Source organism: Temnothorax americanus, unplaced genomic scaffold, assembly GCF_048541705.1.
Source record: "Temnothorax americanus isolate GAGA-0224 unplaced genomic scaffold, ASM4854170v1 Scaffold16, whole genome shotgun sequence".
NCBI classification, from domain to species: domain Eukaryota; kingdom Metazoa; phylum Arthropoda; class Insecta; order Hymenoptera; family Formicidae; genus Temnothorax; species Temnothorax americanus.
Window position 1 is genome coordinate 3,242,778 of NW_027509297.1, and position 26,049 is coordinate 3,268,826.

Here is a 26,049-nt window from a genome sequence, read left to right on the forward strand (position 1 = left end):
AAATCCTACAACGACTGCGATTATTTTTTTTCTGCATCGTCTTGGGGAAAGGTTAAAATTAGACGGCAGTTTGTTCACCTTCGAAAGGGCTAGCCCGTTGCGCGAGACGCGATTTCGCTATATAGTTGATAAGAGGCTTGTCATGCTCGACTTGCCTCGAAACGCGTATATACGCGCACTTCACCTTTCGCGTAGGAAGCTACCCGCTGTGAATTCTTCGTAGAGTGCGAATGGAATGCATTTAACTACTCACGAGTGACTTCTCGTATATAGCTCGAGCCACGTTGCAGGGAAGAATTCTCATTCAGTCGCACTTAAACCATTCGGCCGTTACGCACGCGATACGTATCTAATTGCTAGGAGAGAGTAGCTAGTTGTATAGTTATGGACAAGTTGGCATCAAAGGATTAGATAGAGGAAAAGCTGACGTGCAAAATTTACAGTATTATCGCAAACGTTATTCAATCATAACACTGGTATATACGATGAATTGTAACGTGTTATATCTATAAGATATATTAATCATCTGCTCTGATTATTGCCGCAACCAGTAAAAATTACATTTCACTAATACACTACCTATATAATTATTCTTATCTCTATTATACTTAAAATTCTTATAGAAATAGATTTGATTTCGTTAGATAATAAAAATCGTATAATGTACAGCTCGAACACAATCTTTTATTTATATTCATATTTTTGCTAAGAATAATTCTCTGCACTGTGGGGTAAATCTGGATAAAAGAATGCGTATTGCGGTGTTTGTATCTTTCCGTAATTTGCATTATCTTCGACGCACGTATAATATAACCCACGGCGCTTTACACAAATTTACACGGTTCCCATACATCGATATATAAGTTAATGCCAAGCTCATTGTCACTCGGATTCTTCCATAGTCTTAACGGAAGCATATATACCCTTTGATTCTTTCTCCATTTTTTGTGCCGTTATAGTTTCTATCTTGATAATTCGATCGAGATAACTCACAGAGCGTTTGCATGTTATTATCTACGTTATAGTTCCGGAACGTATATAGTATCGAAATAATTTTTACTGAAAGATCATTAGAGAGAAAATGCCTGCTTTCAATTTTATTTACGTCAGAGACACTTATGCAATATATTCGTTTATTCTGAATCTATTTCTAGATGTCTTACAACGTTTTGTTCTAGTAAACATTAGCTAATTTTATCCAGCTAGATAAATATAGCTCGATAGATTTTTCCTGGTCTTAACTTTTTTCATACAATATTTCATGTTACTCTCTAGAAGCAATCTTCCATATTTTACGTCGTCGTACAGTTTTTATCGGAATGACACGGTTGAGCCATAATCAATGTCTCTGCTCGAACGAATGGACCGAAGAAAGAGCAAGCCGCCGCCGCGGCGGTCGCGTTTGTCGGGTTTTAACGCAAGAAATCGCAAATGCGGTTACCTATAATCATCTGTAATCGCGGAAGAAAAGCAGAGAGTAAGATAGGGACGGCTGTTAGTACGACCGGTTACACCGCGATTGTCAGGTTCCTAGAAGGTGTAACAACGCTTGTCTCTGTAGCTTCGTTCACGCCATTCTTGCGTGATTAAATAAACGACGATTTACAATGTCTAAGAATGTCATTACTTATCGCGTAAATTTGACTAAAACTAGAGAAAAGAAAAATACAAATTTTTATACTGTCAAGATTATGATTTAATTATTTTGAAGTACCAAAATGCAGATAAAATTCGGAAGAGCAAATATTGAACTGGAAGCAATGAGAAGAGAAAAGCATATTGAGTTACATTATCTATAGAATAAAGATTCATCTGAGCGTTATATTATAAATCTCATAATTGTAATATAAATTAATTATACTAATTTTATATTCATTATATTGTATTATAGTGTTAAGTATACTTTTTCATTGAATGTTTTCATTGAATTATACGAAATTCCATTTTAATATTACGAGAATAAAAACGGACTTAATACCGAAATATTCTTAACTTTTTACTGAAGTTTAACAAATAAAACACTAAAATTCACCCACCTTTAAAGTATTTTGTAAGACGTCCGTTTTGTCTCAAAGCTGACGTACGTCAACATTTAATTTTAAACTTATTTCGAACTGCTTCTTTAACTTGTCTTTAACGCGAATAAATTTGCATGGATTTATTCTCGAGGCGTGCAATGTAAATAAAAAAAAAGGAAGATAGTCGTGAAAGTTTCGCACAGTCGAGCAGAACGACTCCGCCAGAACACGAATAGCGTTGCAGTTAATTGTCTCGCGGCTTCTCAGGTTTCGTTATTCTTGCCTCTCGCGATATTTCCGACATATCCTTAAAATCTATTTTTACTTTAATTGTATTAATTAATAAGAATGACCTGAGCCCTGAGCTCCCACGATTGTACCCTTTACACTTTGGACAAGTACTTTCTCTTTCTCTCTTATGTTAATATATTTTATAATTATTCCCACAGTAAATGGCAATACTTTCCTGTTTACGACATAGTATCCGTTGAAACTCAACTTTATGCAGTAACTGTGAGAAATTATAGATCGCCGAATCACTTAGTTTTAAAATTACTTCTGCAGTATAATTATATTCTTTACTTAATCAATTGAGCTAGATTATTGATTGAGTAAAGAATATTAATTTGAAACTATTGCGTTTAAATTAATTCCGTTATTGATAAATTAAGCTTTATTTTAATAAGCAGCTTTACTAATTTTTTGAAATTTTAAGCCTATCGTTTAAAACCCAGTTACAAAGCAGAAATTTCTTAATTGACAATGCAGTCATTAAAAAAAATGAATATATCGATTAATATAAAAATGTTGCTTTCGTAATTAAATGGAGGGGTAAAAGCCTTAGTGTAAGTCAAATTTTTTAAAATATTGACTCGTGCGTAAATGCAATTTATATATTGTATAGATTGCATGTATGCACACGAGTCAATATTTTAAAAAATTTGACTTACACCACTAAGGCTTTTACCTTTCCAATTCATGCTGGTGTTTGGTATTTTCCGCTTGTAACCAGTTCACAAATGCGAACGGATACTTTTAAACTTCGTCTTGGCAATTAACGTCAACGAGACTCACGAGACTCGTAATCAGCGTTTCTCTCTCGGTTATGTATTCACGCGTAGGGAGATTCGCTACTGATAGAAACTTGGAGAAGAAAGACGAACGACAACAGGGAATTTGCGATTTATTCGATGGGCTTCGGGCAACAACGTGAACCTACAGGCATATGCGAAAGGAGGAAAACCCTGCGGGACAAACACGTCGCAACGAGAGAATGTCCGTGAAAATACATTCGGAGAAAAGGGAAGCTCTATCCGACGTAGTGCAGAAACGACGTTTACATGCTACTTGAACTGTTATGTCAACACGTACTGCTCGACTTCTGCTTCCCGACTATGGAGATCAAAAATCGCGTTTCCGTGTAAAGTGTCGATTGCCATATTTATTGCAATTTACTATATAAAATCAAATTATAAATAAAAATATTATTTATAAAGTATTTTGTATTTTTCATTTTATTATAATATTCGAATTGCATCTTAGGTGTTTTAAAGTATCTATTAAACGTAAAAATATAATTTTACAGCTCTTTAACAATACTGAAATATTTTAAAAACATACATATACAGAAAACTAAATTTATATTGATATACAGCTCTCGGGTATCGTTTAAATGGAACCTTACGGGAAAAAAAACAGTTTAATCAATAGAATATATTTTTGCCAACACATTAGGCATTCTAATTTTGGTTTCAATAACATCCCTCCATTCATCGAATCGTTAACTGTCGTTTACACAAGCGTGACGTAAATTCTAAATAATCGCGAGAAATAACTTTTTATTAGCTTATAAATTGTTATAGATTCTCTATTCTCCATTTTATTTTTATGCGATGGATCATACTTGTAAAACATTTCTTAGGGTATTAAAAAATATGGGGTAAATAGTTTTATTATCATGGTTACGAAATCAGTGCGTACTATCGTTTTCGTTTTGAAAATACTAAGAAGTAAGTATATTAAACTTACTGCAATTAGTTTATATCAAATAAGTGTTCAGTAATAAAAGATTAATTTGCTCATAGTATTGTAATTGCCTTCAATTGGCATTCAACACGCAAACGGTGTATCGAGATAACGCGTCCTTCCGATAAACTGTTGCGAAAAGGCGAAGATCACGTTCGAAACTGATACCGGGCGTATATTACGCAATTGGCGTGTGGTTTCCACCGCATGCGGTACGTCCCAGAGCAGCAACGTAAGACGGCAACTCACCGACATCTCACCACGTTTAGTGAGATGCTTTGCCGACGGCGTACTATTTTAAAGCTGAGATTTTTAGAAATATAGGTCAACACAACGTATTTGCGCCGTCGTCGGTCGCTTTCAATCTCGCGTCGGTGCGGGCGGCGCGACGCGGCGCGGCGTCGCGATGTCCTGGACAGTGCGTTGTACGAAATCATTCTCTCTCTTCCGTTCTTTATTTACTATATATAAGTGTGCTCTAACTTGAGACTTGCGTTTTTTTCGCAAAATATACCTGAGAATACATTTAAGCTAGAAGCAACCTTTCTCGTATTTTTGCTTTATTTTTATTCGATTTAAGTAGTGGAGCAGCATGTGGAAAAAAACGGAATCGTTATCGTGACTCAACCGTACTACAAATATAAATCTCAAGTTAAATATGCATCCCAAAACATTTATTTGCTACCATAACGTCCATAACTGAACGAGTGTTACATCTTGCTGATTGGCAAAAATGATATTGATTCTATCTTATATGATTTGAAAGAAAGATCATATAACAATTTTCTTTTATAAACTTTACGAATGGAAGATTTATCTTGGCCGTCAATTTCGCTCAGCTGTCGAACTAAATGGTAAATGAGAAATGCATAGAGAGTGTGATCTATATTTACAAATATTAAAATAATTGGTTATAAAAGTTACTAATTACAAATCCATTTTCTTCCCAAACTAGATTGTTTCTCGCATAGCGATAAATGAATATAGCAGTTAATTTTTGAATAACACTGTACCACAGACATATCAGAAAAAATAGATTATTTGGCTCCGACATTTAGAACACCTATTGTTTGTCTATATTGCTCTCACTCTCGTCTCATTTTACATAAACGTGCGTATATTATTCCCTGGCGTACCGTTATCCCCCGCTGGCAACGTGCCGCGCTGGACCTGGCGGATCTTAATCTCGTGAAAGAAGGAAGCGACCTAAAAAAAGAACGCGCCGGAAGAAAGTCGTCGTTCTCATCGGGGTTACTTACCTCCGGCAATTTATCGCCGGTCGATTCGGCTCGTTCAGCTATTAGGGGACACGTGATCGCGCGAGATTTATATGTCGCCCGCTGCGATCGTCCGGCTGTTACATTTTTACGGGTCTCCTCCGCAGCGCGGCGCGGCGGAAGATTTAACAAGATCGACAACGGATCGTGATCTGAGAAATTCCGAGGTCCGTAAAGAATTTGATTTGATCGGGTCGCGAACTTCCACTGACACGAAGCTTCTTGTCGACCCTGCGATTCTTCGTTTCTTCATGCGCGACAAGCGTCGCATCGTCAAAACCAGAGAGATACGCCAACTTGTTGCTTCTGCGAGCTCAGCGTTTTTCATTACTGTGATTTCTTTTTCATAAACGCGCGTGAATAGTGAAATTCGGCAAACTTCCGAAGAGATATACGAGGACTAGCAAAAGGATAGAACCAAGTAATCGAGCAATTGAATCCATCGCTAAACCTCGAGTTAAACACACATTTTTATATAGTTTCATTTCTTTTAATACTCCCCACGGGAATAAATCAACAAACAAGAAAATACCAAAGCCTCCATAATTATCTTCAGAAAAAAATAAAAAAATTTCATTACGCTATTTATTCTTATATATGCGCGTATGTATATATAATAAAGAATGATACGTATTTATTCCTTCTGATTTTATTTATAGTTCTAATATTTTAAGATGATACATATATAGGCGAGGAGCTTATATTTGGTGAGAACTATATAACCTGATTCTAAACTAAGCGATTATCATCTCTCGCGTATGGGAATAGCGTATGTGCAGGACCAACTGATCCGCAGATAAATTTAGCAGATTAGCCGCATTAGCCCGGATTGTTGACCCGTAATAGTCTTACATGTGCATTGAACTCCTTCTCCGAAAACCTTGATCTTTCAATAAAAGAAACCGTTCATTCTGATTAGCGAATCAATGCAGTGGATTTGATCGCACTAATAAAAATCTATTAAATTTTTAGATTTTTGGTAATAGCTGAGATGTCACCCATACATCCTTAATATATACTTTGCCACCACTTCGATAACAGATGCAGACTTACGAAATTGCAGTTTAACATATATTCAGGCTAACATTTATCAAACCCTTATGAGGGAAATAATGGGGACAATAAGAAAATCAGGCCCGTATATATAACAATAACCTGAAAAATGTTTGAAAAGAGCGTCCCGTTGCGCACCGGATCAGGCACATGTCGGGAATTTCTTATTAGGGCATACCTTACTGCTTCCCGATCAGGCGCTAACCATACATCGGGCGTGCCTAATCTAATTTCTGCTCGGGATCAAATTGAATATGCGATTTAAGAGGGGCATTTTCTTTTCGAAAAATCTTATTTTTTTCTAATAAAAATATTTTTCATGGTAACCGTAACTTATTCAAAAACTATTCGATTTCTTAATTAAAATACAATGTAAAAAAAATTTGCAAAATTAACAGAATTATGTAAATATGTAATATTTTCTCTGCATTTACCGAGATTTACTTATATTTTGTCAATTGTATATTAATTTTCAGTGTAAATATAAATTGTTACATATAAAAATTAGATAAGCATAGGAATAAAAATTATTTATTGCATAGAATGCATAAATAGAAGCACCAATGTATATCACAATTTGAAAAAAATTGTTCATTTTTCTTCTACTTAAATAATTACATTACCTACATCAAACAGATGGAAGTTTTTTATAAAAACATCTGTTCGTGTTTTAACATAAAATATACCAAACCAAAAACATATCCTCTTTATCATAAAAAATTTTAAGAGTTAATTCTTTCTCCATTTATCGATACAATTTTCGCGCGCGCTCGTAATTATAAAAGTAGCAAGTTAGTCGAAGAGTTTTGCGTTTTGCTGACTTTATTCCGCCGCGGATGCGGCTCTTGAATGGACGACGGTGGTGGTTACGCGAAAACTGGCTAACGATCGCCATTGGCGCGGTAATAATTTCCGCGGCACGATTACTACCGCGGCCGGCCGCGTGCACGTAAAACTGACGCGTTTCTCAACGCATCTTGCTACCTGTGTTGCAGCTTGATGACACGGCACTCCAACTGTACAAGGGCGGCGGCGATTATGGCGCTTACCTGGACCTCGAGGCCTCCATCAACGAGCAACAGGAAGAGTTTGAGGGCTTTCACGAAGGTGAAAGGTAAGTGTCGCCAATAATCTATATTGCGAATAATCATTGACGGAATTTAAAAAAATTGTTGATGAGTAACTTCATCATTATGGGCCACTATAAGTGAAATAAAAAAATGCAGCTTACAATACGCGCTTATGTTCTTGGAATTTTATTTGTACTCTTAAGTTTTACGATTCTTTTCGAGGTATTTTAGATTTGCGGTATACGGCGGATACTTATTTTTGACTTTCCGACTAGAGAGGAGTTTCCGCGTAATTTACTTCAACTGCACGTAATGATAAAGGCCATTTGTGCCTGCTTAATTGCACCCTGGGACAGTTGTTTTCTTGCATGCCACCTGAAGTTTGTCCTGTTGGGATAGACCTTGTGTCTTTACGAGCCTCTCGCGGTTGGACCCTGGATAATTATATAGTGGACAGTGGTAGAGTCATAGTGGACAGCAGTAGAACAGAGAGAGAGAGAGAGAGAGAGAGAATGAGAGAGAGAGAGAGAGAGTGTGTGTGCTTGTCCCGCGCATGCGGCGCACAATCGCAGCGGGGAGATTCGCGACACATCTTGAAAGAAAAGCTATAATGGCACTTTGGGCAGACTGCCTCTTGTTAAATGAAAACTCACCTCGAAAATGGAGCAAATATGTTAAAAAAAGTCGCGCAAAAAGTCTCTACAGAGTCGAGTAATTAGCGCGTCTAGTTTGTGACCGCCAAGTGTGCGTTGAACGGGGTAATTTTCTTCTAAATAGTGCATCCAACATAATAAGGAATAATCCGCAGACTGAATTTAAATGTAAGTCGTCGCGATAAAACAGGAATAGCTTGCGTCGAACCATTTTGCGAACGATCGTTAAAGTGTTTTCGCTTGCGGGGGAAAAGTTTTTAATTGAAATACTGCAACGGAATGTAATTTATTTGACTACACATACACATAGTGTATGGAGTAAATTTAAAAGAGAGTTACGTTTTACACTTTTCGTTAAATACACTGGTTTAATTAATGTAGGTTGAGACAATCGTATATAACGCAAGAGCAATAATTTAACGATTTCAATTATTTAAACCGCTAGAAGCAGAATTTTCAAATTGGAGTTTATTTTTCCAAAATAATATTGTATTTAGATAGATATAGCAAAATAATTTTATTGCTTTCATTCAATCACGATAATAAGCAATTAAAATCTCATCAAGTATGCGCTTTCGGGCATTATTTTTGAAGCATCGTTTTGAAGTATTCTGTTTGTATTTAGTGGTGAGATATTCCACTATGCAATATACGAGGAACCAGACGCTGGTTTCCGTCGTTGAGAATGCACGGCGGTTGCAGCAGTATATTTGCGGTTTGCGTATCGAATTCACGTTAACGCCGTGAAGGCTAACCGTGCTCGTTGTGTATTAACGCAGGTAAACTCCCAAGGGAGGGCGAGGCATGTACGGTGTTAAATTTAGTTTCCCTTTGAGAGCTTCGAGATCGTGTCTTTTCGGTGACTTTCCATTCTCCTTGAGCCTACGCAATTGCTCACCCACATCAAATATGTGATGGCAAACAATGACACCGAGAAACGCGGAAGCGCGCTATTTTTACTTTCGTCATTTTTTCTTCCCACGTGAAAAGATACCTTGCAATCCATTAAAAATTTATTTATTAATTCTGTTATGATCTCGAAATAATTGTGCCAATAATGTGTAATTATTTTGAGAGGTTTCACACATAATTTTCCATATTATTGAGAGAGAGAGAGAGAGAGAGAGAGAGAGAGAGAGAGAGAGAGAGAGAGAGAGAGAGAGAGAGAGAGAGAGAATTATATCATCATATATATATAGATTCTTAATCTATCACTCACACATGGTAGCGTACATTCTAACTCTAACTTTACATTAGATATGGAAAAATTTTATGTAATTATGTATATTATAACATAGTCATTGATTGATTTCAAAACTGATGATGTTTTTCTTCATTTATGCTTCTTAATTTTAAACAAATATTAATATTAACTGCAGAAAAAATGCTAGAAGATATTAGAAAGACTGTTTTGTGCTACATACATAGGATATAATTACACATTATTTACTTCTCAAAAAGATAGATTTAGATACACGTTGGCGAATGTTTAAATTGGAATTTAAAATCAACTTTCGATCAGAATCAATCAATTTTCCTCGCTGCATAGAGCGTTATGTGACGTAGTCGCATACATCGCAATCTTCATTTTCATGGCGATCAAGACTGAAATGGTCTCGTGTAGACACACATTGGAAACAAAATCGCTTCCAGTCCATTAATCGACGCTACTACGTCAATATGCACTCAATGCATCGCCTTCAATCGGATTGCATTTCGTCAGTCGTTGTGCGTTCAAAGGCACATTCGCGCGAAACGTTGAATAAACGCGGGGCAGCTGAATGAGAGGAAAGGCGAGGAGGGGGGGGGCAGGAGGATTGGAATCGCTCGGACACGAGGATTTGGAGAGACGATGAGGCCGAGGGGAGGGACGGCAGTTAAATAAATGTTTGCCCGCAGAGATATGCGTTCCAATATTTGAAACTCCGGAATTTCCGCGAACCGCAAAATGACATCATACGTTTACCGCACTCTCCTCCCTTTCTCCGCTTGTCCGTCTCACGTGTGGTTCAATTTTTCTTTCTCTCCGCCGTACACACGTATGCCCCTAAGTTCATATAAGTTACAGACACGCTTGTGCAGGGTGGAACTAAACGAAAACTGGCTTTTCCTAGCTGTAAACATAACGTTGGCCATATCGGAAAAATTTATCGTGTAAATTATGGTTGGTTTTGGTCGAATTTAATAGAGACAATATAGGACGTTAGTTCATAATATTTCCAACCACTTATTGCGTGCCGAGATAAAATAATAACGCTAATAATAATAATGATGAACAGAACCTTTTAAAGTGTAATATTGTATAAGTTATATGTATACATTGCCTTATTATTTATAGATTTTAGATAAGTTACTTATTCACACGATTAACTGTAATTAAGACATAGTTGCATCATTGATTGATATTTTAATTAAAATAGGATATATATTACTATGCATTCAAAAGAGTAAGATATGATTGCAACATATACATATATGCTCTCTGTTGCTTTTTAACTCGCTTATTAATAAATTATTCTACACATAGAACTTAATTTATCTCTGAAGCTTTTTAAATCAACGCAACAAATAACTCGCCAGAAATTCTTTCGATGATAATTTATAAAGCGATAACGAGATGAAATTTAGAGAGACTGGTAATAATTTAATATCTTTTTACGATTTTTACGATTTTTTTTGTTTCTTCAAAAATTCATACTTTGTTTTCGGCTCTGATGATCATTATCGTTCGAAAAGTGCTAAATTATAGAGCCGAGCCCAGCTGCGGTCTCCGTGGCGAATCGCCTGTCATTACAATAGCGAGCGACGACAAGCAACTCCGTGCCACCCATGGCGGTTGATTTAGATCACGGGATAATCATTTACGAGAACTGTTTTCGTATAGCAATTATCTCGCATAGTTAATATAAGATACGCGTACGAAAATCGAAGAAACGATAAACATAATATAAGATGATTTTCCATAAAATTGTGCAAATCCGGTATCTGCAGTTGCATAAAAAAAATAATGCTGCAGTCGAGATATATATTTCGATCGAATTTATGTAACTTGTAGATGCAGAAAAAGGGACAGACAGGAAGAAGGTAGCCAGCTTTCGCGTGGGTAACGAATCGTTTATCTTTGCGGTAATGCCTGGCAACTGTTCGCCCACGCGCATGAGATACCGCCGCATGCGTATTCGCGATATTTCTCACGCAGGCTGTTGCGCCTTGCGCGTTCGCGAAATTAATTTGCGTGTAGCTGCATCCTATAGGCGGTCATCCGTGTCTCGCGCATAAAGAGGCGGGGAGAGTTTCGTGCGATAACAAATGGAATAAGAGCTATAGACCTCCGAAAGAACGATATAAGCAGCTTTTTCGAATGTTACATCGATAAAATCGCTTGCTTGACGCAGTATTTTTAATCGTAGCGATATTAAATTAATAAAGAATTTTCTGTAACTAAATTATATAAGCTATAATTGATCGGCGAGTATACTTTTCATATATCTGTATCTGTCACATTAAAACATATTTCTTATTATTTGTATAAAATATATATTTCGTTATTTTTAAGAGTTTTAGAGAATATTTTTTTATATCGTAAGCTTTTAAGAATACATTAAACAAAATAACTAGAGATGTATAGAGTGACGCACATAAAACTGGCCGCTAACAGTTTTTTTATAACTGTGTCTTGCGTTTGGAGCCGGTTTTTACGTGCGCCACCGTGTATAATGTTAATCATTTCGTCTAATGTATAAAGGTCACTTACTTAAAAAATTTAATCAATTTTATTTTTATCTTCGCACGGGCAAAATAAAATAAGAATTTGTTTCCATTTGTGTTTATTCTGTGGAAAATGAAGTTGATCTACCGGCCTGTTTTTCCAAGAAAATTAATCAGCCACCGGAGAAAGTAGACGGTATTATACTACCGGAACGTCGAAACTTATCTCCATTCCGTGCACGGCGTACTTAACTGAAAGGCGGTCCCGATGGACCTTACCTAATAAACTTCGTGTCATCGCGTTTCCCTTACGCGTCTTCTCATCCTCCCTGTCTCTTTCCCTCTCCTCTCTCTCTCTCTCTCTCTATCTGTGTTTATTTCTCTATCCTTCCATAGAATCTTATGTAACCTGTTTGAATGCGCGTAGACACTGGTATACCGGGTGTATATAATTATAATGGAAGGTATACATGTATCCGCGAATACAACAGCTGAGGTAGGCAGGAGGTGCGCTGTGAGAAGAGCTGGATATTGGAGCGGAGAGTGTGGATAACAGGGAGAGAGATATGGATACTCTCCCAAGGGTTCAATAACCAGGCACAATAAGTCGCTAAACGCTCGTTATAGACGTCGCGATGAGTAATCAGCTTCCTACGTATATCGGACTCCGAGATCATTAAGGTATATACACATACACGTGTATATTTATTCGAGGTACCCTGTTTGAATGTTAGTGCATCGTGAATCCGTATGCAAAAAGTTCAACTTTTTCCTGCTCATCGACGTTGTACATTGCTATTAAAATTTCGAACGACGTTTAATATCGTTAATATAATAACTGAAAGTTATTATTTGATAAATATGCAAATGACACAAAAAAAAATACTACACCCCTCCCGTCTCTGAAACTAGAAAGAATTTTATATTTTTGGTTGTATACTGTAAAAAGTTTTTGCATGTAAGAAGATAATTGTATCCGAAGCAACTAGACATGTTGCAATAATATGATGTCATATGTGACGATTTGCATTGTCACCTTTGCTTAAGGTAACAGGTATTTTGCATAACAACATTGATCAGCCTTGTTGAAATCCTGCAATTCATCTGACTTGCATGCGGTACAAACTATGCTAATAAATCGCCTCATTAATGTCGTCACAGGCTAATAATGTGCGTCAAGCGAGCAGTGACATTAATGTTATTAACAGCGACAGTCAAGCAACGTATACCAGCTGGAATTGTGATGTAAATTAATATTATAGGTAAATTAAGCGTGATTATTAAAACTTGTGTTAAGATTCCTTACTCATCGAGCCACCAAGCATATTTGATTTTATATTAAATATTTATATAAATACTTTTTGTTAATCTTTAATTAGATATACATTTCTCTAATTATATTTTGCCTTTAATTACAATTTAATTAGTTCTAAGTTTTTAAAATTATATATGTTGAAAATATATAAATTCCACCTATGTTCAAATTATTTGTTTAAAATATTATCTTAGTTTTCATAAGTATAAGAAATTTAATGTTTAATGTTTAATGTTCCCTAAGTATGATGCAGAAAAATTTAACATTTAATGTTTAATATATATTTACGCAATATATTTTTATGTAATGATAAATACAAAATTATTTTTCAAAATTGTATTCTTGTTCTTAGAAATATGTGAAATCTAAAAATGTAATTTTGTCCAATAGCGGAAATAACAAAGCTTCCTCAGAAATTCGCGGTTTTTTTTTGCAAGAATTTGCTTTTCTCAAAATTGCGTGCATCGCTGATTAAATTAATGAGCTTATGTCACCCGTAGATTTCGAAAACCGGTGACTCACGCGTTCTGCGTTTAAGAATAGACTTTACGTGTTGCACATACGATCGTTTAATTCACCGTTGTACGCAAAACGGTTCGGGAAGTCATCTGCGGATAGATAGCTTGCATATTGCAATATGTCGAAATGTCTATGTTTTGTAAATCTTATTAAAACTTGTATTAATTATGCTTTTTACAAAGAATCACTTCCTGATTACATATTTAATTAAATTTTTGCGCAATTCTTATATACTTTAACTTACTATGATATAGTTAATGATACTCAATTCTCTCTTGCAAAAAAAATTATCTTTTAACAGTTTCACACGTGATACTGGAGATATCTTTTATCACAAAGAAAAGTTCGCGATTGTCCCAAAAAGCTACAGTTGGCGACCCGGCTCGGAATAAATCGTATAACTAGGTTTCGAGATCTATTCCCAGGATATTCGGCTGGGCGTACCTCGCGACCGGCCGTTTTCGCGTTTTATAAATATCTTTGCACGAGCCGGCGGTAAAGTCGGGTAAAGTCTTAAGTGCGGCTGAGCGACAATGAGTCGAGCGGCATATTATCATAAATAAATATCACAAAAGCACATATATACGTTAACTTGCAGAAACGATGCTCTGAGATGAGGTAAAAGGCAGTACTATAAAATTGTAGTTTTATATATATAAATTCTGATTTAACTATATATTGTTTACGAAAATTATTATTTTGTATGTAACGGGTAGATTTTGTATTATAATTTACAACTAATTTTATATAAAGGCAAAAATCCTAACGTCTCAATAAACGTAAAATAGCACCACTTTCTAAATTTTTCTCATTATCTTAATACGGCCCTATATAAACTGGTTGTTACATCTACTGGCGACTCAGCGATTTCGCAACGCGAGATCACTGGCGCGTTCGCCGGAAGAAAGGCGATAGATTTATGGGAGAAATCCGTTCCAGGTCAGGGTTTCAGGCTGTTGTGCGCGTGATCTTCCGACATACAACGCATTCGTAAGAATGCCGTTAAATCTTATGTAATATCGCACGATACCAACGACCAAGCTCGACCGTAAATGTTTAATTGCCGTTCCGGGGAACGCATTGCCCGGGATATTATACCTAATTCAATTATCCACCCGCAAATATTGCGCAATAGATAAACGCAAACGTCACGAACAAACGAATCACGCCCAGTTTCTCAGATTCGCAAACGCGCGTGTCTAATACATTAAGTGTTTGAGTTTCGATCGAAAGAATGTTTGCGTGCCGAAGACGATGCTCACGGTATCAGTATTTTCTGTCCGGTTTAGATTTGTTGTATTTTAATTAGAATGGATTCTGACAAAAAGAAAACAGTATATGGACAGATTTCTATAGAACAAGCGTAAACTTAATCGATACACTTAAACCTTTATCGTCTAACTAGGTAAATTTAATATTACGTTGCTCTTACAGTAAAAAATACAAAAAACCATCACCACAGTAAAAATTTTTATGGATTAAAAAAGTAATTTAATCGTTTTGAATTTATATCTTGAATTTATATTTAAAACTTTATGGATTTAGTGTTATTGTTCCACAGTGAATTTACGACAAAACAATATCTGTTTATTATTCAATTTTAAACTTGATTGACGGATGTTGTACTTATCTATGACATTACAAAGTGGCCCGTCTGTTCGGGCTTAATACCTAGCGTTTAATAACAATTGATGAACATTCGCGGTTTATTGCCGCGCGATTAGCGACGCCCAAAATGCGGCCGTAGCTTCTCGGCAACATGAGTAGTGGAGATCGAGTGAGGGTGACTGGGCATACCGAACCGGGATTTTATAGTTATCGATCAGGTGAACCAGGATACTGATGGAGAAGCGACGGTCCCATTCGGGTATCACTATCACTGCGAGTGCGCGTAACCTTGTAAGAGAGAAAGAGAGAAAGAGAATCTATCCATTTGCAAAGGCAATAGATTATATATATTATAATATACTACTTCACTTGTAATCCATTAACAAATCTATTGCCCCTCGACATTAAAATAAAAAAATAACTCACCGGCCGACGCGCAACAGCGGAGTTGGGACTCTGCGTCAATCTGTAACGTACAAATATTTTTACATTAGAGCAGGGTTCAAGAGATAATCAAACTTGAAAAAAATAATTATATCGCGCCCGTTAAATTTTCAAAACATTATTTTAACAGATATCTGATTTTAAAATACTGACGCAAGGAACAAGCGGCTGCATATTTCCGCATTAACTTGTTCGCATAATTAATCCTTAAACGAAAAATCGTGTAATATTACGACCGTGCAAATAAGAGAGAGAGAGAGAGAGACGCGATGTTCGCGACGTAATATATCTTCTCGTACATGCCGGAGCAGATCGAACTCCGAAATTGCGAAATTGCGTCGGAGTCAAACCTAACCTAACCTCGAACGAGCAACGAGTTTCACGACGGAATCCCGGGAATCCGCCACAGGATTGACGCGATGGCAAGATAATAAATAGCAGAATGAGAATTACTCACCCCACGGATGCTCCGCTGTCGCCCGATGCCTCCCAGGCCACCTGCTCCTTTCCTCTCGAGCCTCCGCTGATCCGTTGTCGCATCTCCGTCGGCGCACTCACTCACTCACGACGTTCACGAAAATCGACGGATCATCGTTGCCTATGACCGCGCCGACCGCGCGACACTTTGCACGGCACTCCCGGTATTTAATCTCGCGACTCGCGACGCGAGATGCATACTTGGTTACACAGCGACGGAAGAATTACGAACGAAGCTGTACGATAATACGGCGATAATACGATCCGCTTGACGCCGGCCCGCGACGCTTGACGTCCCGCAGCATCCCGCAGGCAGGTAGACGCTAACGTGGCGGCCAGCGGCCACGGCGGGGAGAATTTCGTAAATCGCGCGGCCAACTTCAGTGTCTATATAAGCCACTCGCCAGGAGTAACTGCGTCGCGAGGACGCTACACTTGCTACACTTGATTTGGTTAACTGTGCAATCAAATAATCGATTCATGAAAACGCTGCCTATACGTATCCCCCATACAATCGCCAAATATCAGAATACGAGTTAATAAACGTACATGACGTGTTACGGCGCGGTGTTGCTCGATTTAGGGTAACCGTTCCGTATCTTTCATATCCGTGTTCCGAAAACGACGGCATTCTGAAGCCCCGCGACACGACGCCGACGCGAGACGCGAGTCAAGTTGACGGTTGAGAAAAGCGAGAGCGATCATTCGAAAGAATATAATGTAATTGAAAGTCCGAATGTGCGATATATACCTCGGTATCCGTACAAATTCCACGAAGCACACGTATCAAATGAACGTTCGATATATATCACAGTTTTGAGTTTTCCGTAATCTCACCTACCGCACCGCGGACCGCGGACCGCGGGCCCGGCGATTCGTGTATTACCCCCGGTTTCCATGCACGCGTTTCCGCGCGTTGTAACGCGGGACAAACATATGCGTCTCCATAAGTCACGCCAATCAAATGCGTGCTTTTTTTAAACGCGCGAATCAACGCGCGGTATAGCGCGTGCATGGAAACCGGGGGTTACTCACATTCCTACGATTAGCGTTGTACTCCGAATTCCGAGAATAATGATAGTAGAAGGTGGTCGCGAGTCGCGGGCGCCGCGGCAACATGAGTAGTGACGGTAGTGGGGGTAGAGGCACGACGCGACGCGCGTTATCCGCTCTATCCCCGCTATGTCTACCGCGGCCGCGGCGCTCGCCTCGCGACCCGGGACCCCGCTGGCGCTGTGACGTCATTGTGCTCTCGCGGATCCGATTGTTTAGACCGCGAAAAACTGTGATACGTCGAATGTTCATTTAATTCATGTGCTTCGCGGAATTTATATGGATGTTGAGGTATATCGCATTCGATTACCATCTTCCGGATGATCGGTCTCGCTTTTCTCAACCGTCAACTTGACTCGCGTCCATGTCGCACGTCGCGTGGCTTCGGAATGAAGTTTTCGGAACACGGATAAAGAGGAATCGAGCGGATACCCTAAATTGAGTAAGTAACGCCGCGACGTGCTTAATTAGCCCAGTCTCTTAACACGTCGTATGTTCAACTTCATATTTAATCGTTTTTTATATTTGGCGATCGTGTGGGATAGATAGACACAGTGGTTCATAAATCGATGATTTGATTGCCGTTAATTAAAATCACCTCGTCAGCAGCAAGTGTAACGTTGTTGGTTGTTGCTCCTCCCGACAGTTGCTCCCGGCGAGTGAAGTTGGCCGCGATTTACGAAATTCTTTCCGCCATGTTAGCGTCTACCTGCGGAAACGTCAAGCGTCACGGGCCGGCGTCAAGCGGATCGTATTATCGGTATTATCGTAATACAGCTTCGTTCGTAATTCTCCCGTCGCTGTGTAACTAACAATAAGTATGCGCCGCGTCGCGAGATTAATACCGGGAGTGCCGCGTGCAAAGTGTCGCGCGGTCATAGGCAACGATGATCCGTCCGATTTTCGTGAACGTCGCGAGTGAGTGAGTGCGCCGACGGAGATGCGACAACGAATCAACGGACGATCGAGGGAAGGAGGGGGCCTGGGAGGCATCGGGCGGCAGCGGAGCAACCGTGGGGTGAGTAATTATTATTCCGCTATATTTATTATTTTGCTATCCCGTGGCGGATTCCGTCACCTTTTTTAACCACGACGCGATACATACCACTCGTTACTCGTTCGAAGTTGGGTTTAATTCCGGCGTGATTTCGCAATTTCGGAGTTCGATCTCCGGCATATATGCAAGACATATTACGTCGCGAACGTCGCGTCTCTCTCTTATTCGCGCACGGTTGTATTATTACTTGCACGATTTTTCGCGCAAGATTAATTATCCGAACGAATTAAGGCGGAAATATGCAATCGCTTGCGCCGCGATTGTTTCTTGCGTTAGCATTTTAAAATCAGATATATTTGTTGAAATGATGTTTCGAAAATTCAACGGGCGCGATATAATTATTTACAAGTATCGATTATCTAGGCCACTGCTTTAATGTAAAAATATTTGTACGTTACAGATCGACGCAGGGTCACAACTCCGCTGTTGCGCGTCGGTTGGTGAGTTATTTTTTTTTATTTTAATGTCGGGGCAATGAATTTGTTAATGGATTACAAGTGAAATACTATATTATAATATATTTATAATATATTGCCTTTTTTTTTAAATGGATAGACTCTCTCTCTCTCTTACGAGGTTACGCGCACTCAGTGGTAGTGATACCCGAATGGGACCGTGACTAAGGAATTATACTTTCATATTTTGCGTATTACATGTATCATCGTATCAAATTTATTTGAAATATATCATATAATGCTAGAAATATATCTTTGAAAGATTTGTTACAATCAGAACTTACTATAATGTGGGTAAATTTGAAATTAACTGCGATTAATTCTTACCAATTACGAATTACTGATGACAGAAGTCTAACTACAGAATTGCGACCTTTTTGTTTTGAGAGATTATACTGAGAAGTGACGACGATATTAGTAATAAACATCATAATACGATGAATACGAATATCGCGTTATATTGCTACTGAGACTTGTGTTTTTCACTTATATTATTATATGTCTCAACAAACTAATACACATCTCTACATGAAATATTCGCATGCATTACTTATTTAGCATTACGGATAGCATAAAAAAATGAAAGCGGGATTGGGAATCATCGCGGTCAGCACATGAGCTTGCTTCAAGGCGCGCTTTAGGCAATATTTTAGAACACTTTAACTGCTCCTTTTACTGCCAGGTAGAACTAACTCCTGCTGTCTAAGCACTACCTCGTAAACTCTACATTATTGTCCAGTCATCCGGCATGTCGTAACTTATGATCATGCCCGCGTGATAGACTATCTGTTTTGAGATTCTTCTTTGTTAATTTGAACTTGTCTCATGTTAAGCGCGCTGCACTTTCTAACTCGTTCAAAATGCAATTGAAACAGAATCATATTATATATATAATAAACTCATTTCTTGATTTTCAAAATTTTATGTATATCTGATACTTATTTTTTTATACATATCTCAGTTATTTTTAGTGGGAAAATCTTCTATTAAATAGCATTTAATATGCATGAAATAATAGAATAATTTGTGTCCTTTGAAAAAAAGATATAGAAAATATAAACGCGTTTACATTTTTTATCTGTAATATAAAAGCCAAGTAATAAAATTTATGAACACGCGTTTGTGCGTAGCAATGCTTAGCGTAGCATTACATTTTTTTTACCGAGCCAAAAGGGACAAGTAAGCTCGGACGAGAAAGGAAAGGTGTAAACAAGCTTAATCGCTCGAAAGCCCCAAAGACTCGGAAGCTCGAGGATTGGACATTACATTCGTGATCGCCTCGCGCCATGTAAGCTCGAGAGCTTTCGGATTTAGGTACACTGTTGGAAACAAATGGTCTCCGGGATCAATGGCTCGCCACATCGGCCGGTAATTACGAGCTGTTACCACGCAAGGGACGGGAGGGAAGGCAGACCGTGGATCCACAGGCGTTGCCTCGTTACACAATTAAATTTACGATCGACTCGAACGCGATCGAACGTTGCCGGTAGCATTAGGGGCGGATATAAATTGCGGAGCGCCGGTTTGAGTTATACTCGATTGGTGATGGTCGATTAAGGTCGACGACAGGAACTCGTATATTTCGCGCAGGGAACCCTGCCTTGTTGGACGTGACGAGAAAGATGCAAACAAATTGCATCTTTCTGGATTTTCAAAAGAAAAGAAAACAATTTGACATTTATCTTTAAAGAAGAAAGGAGCTTTAAAAAATTTTATATAGAATAATATATAATTAATATATTACAAACAAATTTTGCAATCAACTCTTTCATAGCAATTATAAATAAATAAAATAAGTTTCAATAATAAATAAATTACTTTAATATAATGTTCAATATAAAACGTAGCAGTTTTAATTTTAGCATTTTGATTTTGATTATAATTTAAAGCCATTTTTAGTAGGTATACATTTTTATGTCAAAACTATATATTTTTAATTATTAAAGATACATTTAATTATAAAGTGTTTATAAAATTAAATTGTCTTTTGTAATAAATAATTTATCTTGAATAATAATTTTAGTACATTTACAATTATTTCTTACATTATACACAGTTTTTCTCTTATTACTTTTTTAAAAATGACTGTAGGATTTACCGTACAAAAATAAAGAAATGTCAGTAGAGGAAATAAAAGTGACGGTGCGCGCTGAGACTAACTATTCCGCGCGGTTAACTCAAATAAGGAAACTGTCTCACCGCAAACTGTAAGAAGTTCTGAAACTTTTCCAGAATTTCCAGGAAGGGAATCCTGTAGAACTCGATATATATAGCACTGCGGCATTTTACAGAGGCGTATCTGGCCGCAGCCGCAAGCAAAAGTGGTAGGAAGAAAAGTGCGACTCGCTCCATTTGCGATATCCTGTTCTGAAACTTTGTCGCGTACTGTCGCCAAATTTTGCCAGGTTTTTCCAATCAATTTCCAACTTTCTCCGAAAGTTAGTATATTTTGTTGCGGATTGCATTATCAAATTACGCGCGAAGTTCACGTTGCATGGTTTGTAGATACAAAGCTGGTATACATAAGTCTGTAGCTTTGTAAATGCGTGCACATGGCATCGAAATATATATTTTGATCTTTATAAGAGAGAGCTTAAAAGAGCTTAAAAAAAGAAACACGAGAAATATAATGAATGAAATTTAATCAGTTGATTTATACGTCATTTATATATCATTCTTTTAATTATATTTTAAAATTCATTATTTAAAATAAATTCTTTCAAATCAGTTTATTAAAGAAAAATAGCAATTATTATTGAAAATTTAATTGCGATAGATTTTTTAACGAATGTATACATATATGCATACATCTGTACTGCATAAAAAATTAACCTATAAATCTAATGTAAAAAAATTGCTTTATATATAACTTTATATGCTTTATATAGCTTTATATACATATACGATATATCTTTTTATTAAGAGCTTGTTTTCTTATCATGTGCGAGAATTACAAGAAGCTATTATACATTATTATTCCTGTATTCCCGTCTTCACGCTCGTCTGAGCATTAACTAATTTCGTGACAGCCGAAAGGATACAGCTTACCCGCATTACAGGCAAACCGCGACCGCGAATGCACGTAGGTGCATCGTTATATTTGCGCAGCTGTTTGTGCGCCGTTGTTGAGCGCACAGACTCTGCGCCCGACATATATTTCCGTGCGATGGGTATATATACATTCGGCAGGATAACTCCGAATTCGGTAGTTTGCGCATATTCATGGAAATGCTCCAACGCATATCGTTGCGCATTCACGTTTCTCCAGTCAACGATAAGAAATGTTTTATTTTAGCGTCGGTACCTATCTATAGCTTATGGTATCTATATTTTACGAAATTATACTTATTAAAAAAGAATTATCGATCATTATCGTTATATGTTTCATGGTTTCTTTATAACAGTTATGAAGATATATACCTATATATAAAGTTTGAAAAACTTTTATTGAATGTCTGAACTGAGAAACAGTGATACTATTAGTCTTTTCTAATAGAAAATTTATCTTATATAAGTGGTACAAGATACAATCTTTAATTTTATCCAGAATCGCATACACACGTACGCGCCCGCACATAGGGGAACGGGGGGTAGCCCCGGGCATTATTGAAATTCAAGTATACCGCGTATCTATGGCCATTGTTTAAACATTTTGCATGTAGTTTTTTAAAAGTTTTTTTATTGTAAAATAATTTACTAATGACCTTTTAATCGAAATTATGTATAGACATTTGTCTTCCCTCTATTTCTCTCTCTCTCTCTCTCTCTCTCTCTCTCTTTCTCTCTCTCGCTCTCTCTTCCTCTAAAATTTAATTGAATAACAAATTTAAAAGCATTCTCGATTAAAATAACATTTGTTTTCCTTTTTTTCGCTGTCTGCCGTCCAAAATTATCGTGAACGTCAAACTTCTTTGTGTTATATTATAAGAGAGCCACTCTATTTCGATCTTTCCTATTCTACCTCTCTTTATTTTTAACCGTCTTCAATATCCGACTTACGTCGAGTCTTTTATTGAGACGTTTTTTGGAAAATAACTACTCGTCTTTGTATGACCGTTCAATGAAATTTTACCGTCTATGTTCTCTACTTCAGAATAAAGTATTTTCTAACATGAAAGGAGAATGAATTTCAAGCAATTTTTACGAAAAATAGTTTGTTACTGAAGAGAACAACTGAAGTGAATCCAAGTTCTTTTATTACAATAATACATACTTATTGAGTTGAGGGAAAATATAATTTTTCAATAATATTATAAAATAAGGTTTCCATTAGAAAATGACTTGAAGGCATTAAAGTATTCTAATAAGACAAATCTAATTAAAAAAAGATTTGTATAACTTGTAATTTGTTTTTAAAAATAACTTGTTTATATAATTTATATAAAATTTTAAATAATACCACATTTATTCAATATCAGATAATAAAAGTATGTGACACTTCTCTCAAATTTATTTAACTTACAATTAGTTAACTTCATTTATAATACTGTTTTTATTTTTAAAGTTATTTAACATTTTTTTATTTTTTTTTTAAATAAAAAATACATAAATGTTGTAATATATTGTATCAAAGTTATTTACAGTAACGAGATCCAACAATGTAGTTTGGGACGAAAACGTAAAAAATATTGGAAATCAATAGCGCGTGAGAATTGTAACAAGATGTTTTCATCTATAAAATATTAAGTTTTGTTTTGAGTTTTGAAGCATTATTTTTCTGAATGTTGTCATATAGTGACACTCTGCCAGATTGTTCGCGTTCGCATCAAGTAGGTATATTACATTTATTGGCAATAACAAGCTTTTTTTTCGTTGAACTGCATTTTTATCTTATCAAAGAATTACTCACGTTGTATAATACAACTGTCTTATTTTCTAGTTTTTTACGAAACAACAAAGATTATCTGCTCCTTTTTTTTAGCTCGGGAGAAAGGATAAAAAACGATGATTTTTTAGTTTATTTGCAATAAGTTTATTGTATATATAGAAAGAATAATGATCTTCTTTTTTTCTTCGTCAGATTACATTTTTCTGTTTCCGAATCTGTTCGTGATATATAAAATCCATCGTGATTTTTCTTACGATCTTAGTTTTTATCCTTCTTTGTATGTCGGAGGAAAAAACGAAAAAGTCGTTGAAGGTGGGAATGAAATGAATCTTGATCGCATTGATACCTTGCACTTTGTAAACGGGAATATACTTTTATCTTGTTGATCGCGGTGGAGAACCTTCCATTTTGATCTCAATCTCAATCTTGTTCCTTGCCAAGAGGAAACGCGACTACTACCCCGTGAAATGCATCCGCTTGAGATATCTTACGCGCATCGTAAGTCATGTGCATTTGCGCGTTCATTTGCGTTTCCTTTCGACTAGAATCTTAACATACTGCTAATAATTGCGAGAGTCTCTATATGATGGGAGAAAAGAAGAATCTTTATGACATGATGTATTGATTGTGAGAACGATATTGGTTAAAATTATGACATTGAAATACAATTTATAAAATGCATTTAGTGATATTTATTCATATTTATCTCTTATTGAAAAATATAAATTATATAAATTAAGAGAAAAGCGATATATATATTTATAAAAAAAAAATATATATATATATATGCAGCAATTAATTCTTATGATTCGAGCATTTTTTACATAAGGATAATAAAAGATCTTTGTTAAACGATTTATTAAATTACTGATGCTTTGTCAATTTATAATAAAGTATATTTTGATAAATTGTACAAAGGGTAGAAGGATATCTATAAAAAAAAAAATTATCTACCAAGAAAGTAATTAATGAGAAAAAAGGATATGACTATATTACTAACGCTCTGGTTTCCGTTTTTTCTATTAGCAAAAATTATCACGTGTGTTCCTTTCGCCATTGTCGTTCACTAATCCAACAGAGTGATTCTTTTTTGTTAGAAAAGAATAGCTACGAAAAGACGAGACCGCAACGAACGGTCGTGCAAAGCAACGAGCGGTCTATGTAGTCTTTGGTATATATCTTTAATCCTAAGATTTACGTAAAGCCAAAGAGTTATGGCCAGACGAAGGTGGAATCTTACAGTAGAATTAAAAAACTTGCGGTTTCCAGTAAATTCTATTACAATAGCGGAACCTTGTTCACCAGTTTAGTGATGAAATAAATGTTTTCTGCGGTTTAAAACAAGATATGGTGAAAGATATCTGCCACGATAATATTACGCTTATATTAATGAGAATTAAATAGTATATGAATGCAATGTATATTAATATTGATTTGCCAAATATTTGAAGATTTATTATCTACATACGTATAACTTTAAATATATTTTGCATCTGTAGGTATTTTATTAATTTATTCCAATTAATGTTGCTTTTGCAAGTTATTACATATCTTTTCGTTTTTATTATTGGTGTTATATGTATTTTGTTGCTTACTCCGCTTTATAAGTATTTTCCCGTATTTTTCTTTGGTTTTTGCACGTTTCTCTTTTTTGTTGTTTACTAACTTTTAAAGAAAGTAAATTGTTTTGTAAGTTCTATTAATTCGATGGTCGCGAAATGGAAAGCTGGAACGTAAAATCGTAATAGCTCGAGAAGTTATTACCGTTTTTTACGCCATTCGGTCAAAAGATGTTTCGCGATATTAAAACAAATAAATTATTTACGAAGCGTCAAATTGCGTAATTTATTACTAGCTCTTTTTACAGCTCTCTTTTAAATCTCTTTAATTTCACGTCTAAGGCAAGCAATAAATTTTTACCATATATATAAGTTAAATATTACGTTATAATAGTTAAATAATTTACTAGTTATATAAAGTGAAGCAGGCTAAATATTACAAAAAGATGCTTTTACTGTTGGAATTTATCATAGCATATTCAATTTTGGCGATAATATACTTTTCTATTAAAAACTATTATTTGTTGTTCAATAATAAGCGTATCATTATTAAATGTTTTTTAATTGATAAAAAAATAGAAAGAGAAATGTTATTTGAAAAATTTTCATTTTTTTTTTTAAATAATAAATAATTAAAGATGCAATGTATTAAATCAATAACGCAGGACCAAATGAATTAAGTAAGATTTACTACAATTATTTTGTTCAATTGTATATACAAAGTCTGTCAGAAAAATAATGAGATTAAATCGATTGAATTTTTTATTATACATTTGTAACTAAATGCAATGGTTTCCTTCAAAATATGACCCATCTATACACCGTTGCCAACGGTATTTCCACTGTTCGTGTAACACCGGTATAATCATTTAAGACTTTAAGAGAGGCCGTTTATGCTGTCATCTTCTTTAATTGATTCCAATAATTCAA

At 36.2% G+C, this 26,049-nt stretch overlaps 1 protein-coding gene across 4 annotated transcripts in view; it reads left to right on the plus strand.

The window, feature by feature from the left end:
- The window catches only part of Fhos (Formin homology 2 domain containing), a 138,419-nt gene that overhangs the window by 37,310 nt on the left and 75,060 nt on the right, over nt 1-26,049 (plus strand). For 3 of the 4 annotated variants that reach the window (XM_077402738.1, XM_077402734.1, XM_077402733.1), the window contains exon 3: nt 7,369-7,487. In XM_077402738.1, coding sequence (XP_077258864.1) covers nt 7,369-7,487 — 119 coding nt within the window. Of the gene's footprint in view, nt 1-7,368; nt 7,488-18,677; nt 18,718-26,049 lie in introns of all 4 variants that reach the window. The other variant, XM_077402735.1, reaches the window with a different exon arrangement.